Here is a 9017-nt window from a genome sequence, read left to right as displayed (position 1 = left end):
ATGAAAAACTAGACAGGTCATTAAGTCAGACATTATAAGTTAGCGTTTGTAACGCCGTCAGTAAAAAAGATCAATTTGAACAATTTTTACAAAACATGACCACTCAAACAATTCAAAGATAGAAGGACCACTTTGAAAACAACTAACAAAATTAAGAACCAAAATTAGTATTGAACCTAAATTAGAGTATAAGAGTGTTACTATAAAAATTGAATTTTATATGTATTATTTAATGCTTTTTAAATTTGTTGAAATAAATGAATTGGATGCTTTAGAATTGAAATTGGTTTTGGGAAGATTATGTACAAGAGTCTCTCTAAATTATTTTATATAGAGAATTATGATTTCTTCTTTTTTTTTATTGATAGATATTAATTGTTAATTTGTTAGTAAAAGAAGTTGAGTCCACAACCTTTATTATTTTCTCTTCTAAATCCTTTAAACCAATTTTATATTTTCTAAATATTAGTAAAAGAATTGAACTCATAATCTTATATCTTCTAACTTTCATTACTTGACCAACCTTATATGTATTTAGTGGATTTTTTCCAGACTTAATACAGTAAAAAAGTTATCGTGCTCTTAACGGATTAGATTAATTTTTTCATTGGATATAAACCCAAAGACGATTAATGTTTTTTCTAATTTTATTGTGTAGTTTATTGTGCTTAATGCATCTGGTTAATATGTTTGAATTTAGTTATATAAGTTGAAAAGAGTATAGTAGTTGATGTATGTGTTCTCGAAATGAATATTTTGACTTTAAAAGGTAACTATGATTAAATTTATCAATGGTACGTTGGAACTGGATTAATTAAGTCATATACTTTGGGCAATATGTTGACCAATGTTAGAAATATTAATCGCATAAATCTATAAATAAAAGGATATGTGTTTCACTTATTGTAGCTTAAGATGTCCAATTTCTCACACTTTTTTCATTACTGGCAGAAATTTTTTATCATGTTTAATCTTATATCCATTAGAAATAAGATTCATTGTACACTAACAATGTTTTGAAATAGACTATATAAAGTTTGATGTATTAAAGTATTGTTAATCAAACTTTATTTTTTTGCTTAATACACCCTAAATCGTATTGGGTACTCACAGGAAAGTCATACAGATTTAAAGAATCGCTACTGCTAATATAAATGAGAGAAATGCATTGATCTTGATGAATAATTTATAACTACGTTAAATATATAATATTAAGCACTTTAGTTTGTAGGCTTAATTATAACTTTTTAGTCTTATTATTTATTTAATTTCATTTCATTATTAATAAAAGGTTGAACCGAATCTCAGTTTTCAAAAAGTAAAGATGCTACTACTTTTACTCAAATCAACCCAGTTAATAAATAAATATTAATACTTTTAATTTACATATAGTATATTTTATGGCCCATTCTTATTGACGAATTATAAAACTAATGGCCTAAGTTTGAACAGAAAAGAAATATGGATTTGTTTTTAAAAGTTAAGGAACCTGATGTGATGTAATCTGGGTCATATATTATTGTATTTTATAACCAATGCTTAATGATAAATTGTAAAATTAATGGCATAATTTTTTTGCCATTTTAACATGTCTTAGGGGTGCTTTATTTTCATTCAATTCTAATAATGAGGCATAACATTAATTAAGGGTTTGAAATGATACCAATAATATGAAATTTTATAGAGATTGATTATTGAAAAATATCATATATGTCGAGACCTAGTCTAGTTTATGTCTCTTAAGATGCATGAATAGACGGAAGATTCCCGTTGAAAATAGGGAACCGAACCCGTTGCAATAAAAAAGCATGCTTCACCATTAACCACCCACATAATTTTGTTTTTTTAAAAAAAAACTTCAGGAAATTATATTATGTCTTCGTAAAGTTAAAAAATAAAAATTTCTGCGAGAAAAAGACAATATTTAATGTATAAAAAATATATTCACTGGTTATTTTGGAAAGTAATATAAAGTATTTAATTTACAATATTTATATCTATTTTGTTTGTGTCGTCATAAGTACATAATAAAAAAGGTAAAAAATATAAAAGAATTTTGAGTGCTGAAATGTTTATCTTTCAATACAATTAATAAGAAAATAATCTTAAAATCTATTAACGTGTCATGCTGGGGAAGACACAATAATTCAAGTTTATAATGTATTCTTGAGTCAACTTGGTTTGGCAAAGTTTCAAAACTTAAATAATTAGCGAGCAATCACGTTCAATATCCCATATGTTATGTTCCTCCTTATTATTTTATTTTTATATTCTTCCTATAACTGCTGTCTCATATTTATTAAAGAATTAAATTGCATTTTTATTTTGTAATTCAAATTTATTAAAATAATATCTTTAAAATTAACAATTGTATTTAAGGTGTGGTTTATTTAGGAGTTTTGTGACGATTTTGTCTTAAAAAATATTATTTTGAGAATTAAAACATGTATTTAAATTGTTGTTAACTTTAATTTTTAAATAATATGAAAATATTGCACATATTAAAATAAATCTCTTATCTATGTCTAATAAAAATAAAAGTTTATCTATGATACTTATTTCTCATTTTTATAATTAACCGACACCAATGTTTTTCAAATATGTTGAGATAGTATGTTAAGTTGCTGTTAAGAAACCAACTACAACCATTTTAACCAATAGCTTGGTAGTAATATCGTATCAATGATGGAGGGGAAAAAGAACATGTTTCTTCCCTTTAAAGAATGAAATTAGAAGACTCTGAAAACAATTCTTCTTCCATGTCAATAACGTAAAGAATATGTTTCTTAAAGGTGTCATAAAACTTTAATCAATTTATTTTCATATCTCAATGAGCTCAATTTAACTGCAACTATAACATCAAAATATCCAAAGAACACTTATGAAACTAAAAAGCCATTTTTAACATGTTTTTTTATCTCACACTAAATAAATTCAATTATAACAAATCTTAATTAAAATATTATTTTCACACCTCAGTGAGTTCAACTTAGTTACTACTGCACTAACACACATCGAAATATCCAAAGAACATTTGTGAAACTTTAACCCATTTATTTTCATATATTGAGCTCAACTTAGTTGATGCCTCAAAATATCCAAAAAATATTTATAAAATGAAAAAACTATTTTTAATAAGTTTTTATATCTCACATTAAATAAGTTTAATTATAATAAATTTTAATTATTATAATTTAAAAAACCAATTAAGAAATCAATATTAAAAACTAAATGAAGATGCATTTTTGAGTATCCATTTGGTTGGCGTGGCTAAGACTTCTAATATATATATATAACTTTCCTTCACCCAATCAATTTCTTCTTCCTCCACATTAAATTCGACGCCATTCCAGTTTTCTTTGATAATGGTGGTCCTGTTTCCATCCGTTATCGCTTGAGCATGGCTTGGCTGGCACACTTCTACTTTCCTTTTTGGTTGGCTTTGTTTGAGTTCATTTTTCCATCGGCTATGTTCTTGCATTTCTTCTGTATAGTTTGTTATAACATGAATTTTGGCATTTCCATTCCGGATTTCTAGCATCATCAGGAAATCGAACAAATCCGAATCTTGCCCCTTTGTGGTTTAATTTTCTAGATATAAAAATTTATTGCACGCCCTTTCCCATCTTCTAAAAATCTTCCACATATCATATTTTCCCTGCCATTGTTTTTTGTTGTAATCCCTTCGTTCATAATACTTGAACATCTTCCTCCCACTCTATTCCACTTTTTATCTATCGTCGTCTCCCTTAAGAAAGCAAGCCTTTTGGCATTGCAACAGAAATGGAGAACGTTGTCTCGGTTTTCAAACATAAGGATTGATAAAATAATATGTTATCAACTTGGTGTCGTTACACTTTTTTTTACTGTTATTATTATTATTATTATATGTATCTAGAATATTTGCCACTTCAAACATCCTAGTTTAAATAATTTAGAAAGAGAGCAATTTATATAATCATGGAGTGAACAGTAATAATATATATGAATTATAAATTAACAAATGGTACATATATTAAGGTATCTATCACTATCTTCATCTACAAATGCTAAATGTATATATAAATAACCTTTCCCACCCAAAAAATAATAATATTAATACGAAAAAAAAAAACTAATTAACAACACTGGTATATAGCACTTGAATAGTGGCCCAACCATGGAACAACCGATCCCACTCCAATCACGTGACTTGCCCCCTAAAGCTAAACACCATTATCACATCACACCAACAATTTTCCGTAACTTACGCATATATGAACCACAATATATATAGGTATATATATATATATTATGTACACATTTAACTTTTTTTATTTTTTCTGCTTTTTCATAACAAGACCACACTATTATTATCAACCTCGAATCTCATTCCGTCGACCGTGTTGGAGGCCACGGCATCATGGAAGCTATTTTCTTCGATCTCCATGTCCCATAGAAAGCCATAGCCATCATCACATTTGGGACTTATCTGAGTGATGGTGCTAGAGTTTGCATTTGTTTCCCTAGAAAAGTGAAGGACACCCATGAAGGAGTTGTTGTTTTGGGTTTGATTTTGATGATGATGATGATGATGGTAATGATTATGATGGGGTGTGATTGAGGAAGAGAAATGGGGAAGTTGGTTATACCCAATGGTTTGGTTGGTTGGAGATGACGAAGCCAGAGTTAGGGATGGAACTGTGTTCTCATACATGAGTTTGGCACTGTTAACGTTGTCTGCTTTTCCTTTGTGAAACACTCTACACAAAACCCAGTCCTCCTGCAATCAACAACATTTTTCACCTAATTACCAACAACACACGCCAAAGACAACCTTCTATTAACGAATATATTCTATTCTATCATATTCCATCACAACCCTTATCATCACTACACTTGTTAAATCTTAATTCAAAACTATAAACTATACAATCATTAGCTTTCCATGCCCTAATCTTGATTAAAATTGAGAGGTGAAAACGAAAACGAACCTTAGGGGGCATATGTGGCGTCTCCAAGCGAAACTCGTGCATGATCCAACCCGTTTTGATGCCATTCGGGGCCCTGTTCCTGTAGAACACCAAAGTCTTCCTCATCCCTACAACCTCACGCGTGGAGGGGTCAAAAACCGTACGATCCTTTCCCGTGGCTTTCCAATAGCCAGATGTCGTTGCACGATTCGTTCGGTAGCCGGTTGCATATTTGCGGTCACGAAAGCTGAAGAAGTACCATTCGTTTGCGTTAAGCTTAGCCACCTCTGTAGAGCACGCATGCATGAACACATGATGGGTCAGTTTTTGGTAGCAAATGGACAAAGCATGACTAAGGTAGGTATATATAATTCCATCAAAATGCATAGGTTTATAGATATATAGATAGATATGTACTATCATTATGTACAATTAATTAATTCTCTCCAACAAATATAATTATTAGTATTATCACCATAATAATTAGGTCTTCTGTTTAATCACCATCACATGTCACCTAGCATAAATCACATACCATTTCCAATTTTCAATCCAATCAGATAAACATTACCTAAACACGTAGTTTTAATTTGTTTAATTATACCTTGTATATGTGATTGCGTACCCTGTGAGCTTTCTCATACTACTTTTTACCTTCTTTTTACCTCTTTTTACCTCTTTTTACTTCACATGAATTTGTGGACTATGTGATTACGTAAAAACAACAAGCACCAGTCCTTTATAACTAAAAGGTGCTGTAATCTTTCTTTTAGTGTATTCAGTCACCATTATATTATGTACTTATATTCATCATGCCAATTATTTTATTTTAAAATTGTATAATAGTATGCGTAAGAATCTTGACAAGAGACAAAGTCGCTTAAATAGTAAATAATCATGGCCAAGAAAAGTGAAATGATCAGAGATACGAATTCAATGTTTTCGAATATTCTTAAATCAATTAGTTTGTCAATCTATACACTAAAAATATTTTACTCTCCCATAGACTAGAAAATCTATACACTTAACATGTTTTCTCTTTCGTAAACTAGTTAATCTCTAACCTTAAAATGTTTAGAATCTATCCTTTTTGTCTGAATTAAAAAAAAAAAAATGACATCAATGCAATAAATAATTGATACAAATAATTGAATTATTTTAACGAATATACAGAGGCTTTGTTTTATTATGAAAAAAATAATCATTTATTTTTTATATGAAAAACATGGAGAGATTTTAGAAGGTAAACAATTATTTTTCTAGAGAATATATATTGCAAACGTTAATTATCTATATATGTGTGTATAATTCAAATGATTATTATACAAGCATGAATTAGATCAATCAGTCCATGTAGAGGGCATGAATTCTTCATATATATATATATATATATAATTCTTTGCTGGAAAAAAAAATTAGTTGCATTGGCTGTAAGCAGAGATTTAATTAGTAATATTTTCTTATTTCTCGATAAACTTAACTTTGGAACACATGATCGGGTGAAAGATGAGAAAACCAAACAAACAGTAGGTTAAATATATAGAACCAAACACGAATAGTATAATATATAGTATGCGATTGATAAATAATATGATTTCCCTAGCTGTAAGTGCATTTGTTTTTGTTTTAAAAATGGTCGATTTATTTTGCTTTAATTACAACATCAAAGAAGTACTAAATGAATGTTGGTATAGTTATATTTATCTAATCGAGGGCCTGATGATGAGCAAGAAGCCAAAACATTTGAATATGAAACAAATAATATGTGGTGCATGTGCATCTGTGATTTATAGGGATTCATGCAGAGCATCGAACAATGTTTGGTCTCCACGGTTTTGCTGGTGGTGGTGTAACTAACCATGCAATAGAGACGATATTTGCACATGAGAAGGACCCTCATGTATAGATATGGGACATGCATGTAAATCACATTTGTTTTGAAACTAAAAACAGATTTTCCAAAATAACCGAGGGACAAAAAAGAGGTAGAGTATTAATTGTACTTGTACTTCAAAAGGGTACATTATCTTGGTGTAAAAAGTACAAAAAAGACAAAAATAATAATTATCTGGGTGATGAAAAACACTATTTATTCTACTGTGGAAGAATTAATTAACCGTGGAAATAGACAATGATGGAAAATGGCTTGTAAGGGAATAAATAGGATTAAAGAAAAAGGAATATAGAATCTGCACAGCAGGCAGACAAAAGTCTTCGTTATGATCTTCATATAGATTTATCTACGATATAAAAATTGAACGTGCTTGTGACGACGCGCTTACAGCAAAAAACAACTATGTACAAACTTCAAAAGGACAAAAGCAATTATAAAGGCACACATAGTCATATGTTTTTCAAGAAAAGATGATTTCACACCCATCTCCTTGGGTATATACAGTTCAAAGAAACCATGAATATGTAAAATAGTTTTAAAAATTCTGAAAAACAAGTTGATGATGCATTTGAATACAGAAATCAAGTTGTGATAGAATATTTATTACTATAAAGAACAGAAATGATTATTTATATACTGACAGAGACAATATTGATCGAGTTGTCGCTGCCTTAATCATTGAAGAACTGAATAAACTATTACTCGAATAACATAACTGTAACACACCCTCCTCAAACTCTTATCCATTCAGTTTTGTTGTCTTCTCAGTTTTGCCTCTTCTCGAGGCAAAGATCTGCTACTTTGTTATTACTATATACTCTAGACATGTTCCTCTAACAACTATGTTAATTTCTTGAATTGTTTTGATCATATTTGTCAAGAAAAAAAAGAAAGCCTTGAACGGATTTTTTTTAGTCAGAACTGAAGCTAGAAACACCATGTTCATGAGCAAGCAAGGTAAACTATAGGCACTCGTTAGTGAATGTGAAGTAAACATTGTGATGATTCTACTAATACAATCACATAACTTCATGCATGTAGAACAAAACCAAGATTTCTCAAGAATCGTGTAAATTAGCTAGATCAAGCAAGGATGATTTAAAATATATATGATTTATACCTGGAAGTTGCCATGGCTCGCATGTATGCAAGTCGATTTCCATGAGGGTACCCTTTAGAATTTCCTCATTTGTGACCTTTTTGTAGAGGTAATGAAGGACCAACTCCTCGTCACTGGGATAAAAGCGAAACCCTGGGGGCAGTGAAGCACCAATGTCTCTAAGACCCATGAATTTGGTAGTGTTGTTTTGGGAAGTGAATGATGAAGGCAGAGCAAAGTGAGCAAAAGGCGGAGAGAGAAAGAAAGAGTGAAATCTAATATAGATATTTTTGAAAGTTTAGATGAAAAGAGGTTTGTGGATATATATGGTAGAGGTGGATATAGAAATGTGAAAAATCAAGAATATAATCAAGAGGTTACTCCCTCTGGACATTTGAAATATTAAGGTATTATTATGGCAGAAAGGTTGGTATGGCGTATATATATATATAGTTAGGATGATAAGAGACTTTGCCATATAAAATTTCTTTACTACACTGTTCAGGCACGAACATGCTTGTGTAACTGGTGAGAAATATAGTAAGAAGTTTCAAGAAATACCAAAGTTACAAGAAAGCATCTAATAACTAATAAAAGAGGAATGATTGATTAATTTTCTGCAACAAATACGGGAAAAAGAAAAGAAAGGAGAAAGACACCATGTAAAATTATTAGAGAAACCCTCCAAAATACCCCTTTTGTTTGCATTATTAACCTTTTATATTTTTTTTAATTTTTATTTTTTCCCCCGTTGTATATCTTCCGCGAGAAGAAAGAAGAAAACGTGTTTTTATGTACTATCAAGAAAATAAACCAACACATTTAATTTCTTTTTGTATATATCTTACTTTTTCTTTTAATTACCTTAAAATTTACATAAAGGCGCATCTATAATTAATCTACTTTCATGTAACTTGAAGGAGGAGAATGATTTTGTTGCTGTGCCGTATTTTTGTATCTATCCATCGAATGACATGGCTATTCTGATAATCATTTTCAATTACTTTTCCTTAATGACGTTTTAATGGATCAACTTTGGTTGCATCTGGTTAGAGAAGTTTCGGCCAGAAAT

General features: G+C 29.9%; 1 protein-coding gene across 1 annotated transcript; it reads right to left on the bottom strand.

The window, feature by feature from the left end:
* Positions 1 to 3966: 3966 nt before the first annotated feature.
* LOC124838355 (protein CUP-SHAPED COTYLEDON 3-like) lies at positions 3967 to 8363 on the bottom strand. The gene is made up of 3 exons (XM_047313945.2): positions 7967 to 8363; positions 4974 to 5239; positions 3967 to 4762 (listed from the first exon to the last, which is right to left on the bottom strand). The coding sequence occupies exons 1-3, from the start codon at positions 8133 to 8135 to the stop codon at positions 4331 to 4333; spliced, it is 867 nt and encodes a 288-aa protein (XP_047169901.1). The 5' UTR covers positions 8136 to 8363; the 3' UTR covers positions 3967 to 4330.
* Positions 8364 to 9017: the final 654 nt, after the last annotated feature.

Source organism: Vigna umbellata, chromosome 8, assembly GCF_029865625.1.
Source record: "Vigna umbellata cultivar VRB3 chromosome 8, Vumbellata_1.0, whole genome shotgun sequence".
Classification (NCBI taxonomy): domain Eukaryota; kingdom Viridiplantae; phylum Streptophyta; class Magnoliopsida; order Fabales; family Fabaceae; genus Vigna; species Vigna umbellata.
The sequence above is the reverse complement of the archived record's forward strand: the minus strand, read 5'-3'. Positions and strand labels throughout refer to the sequence as shown.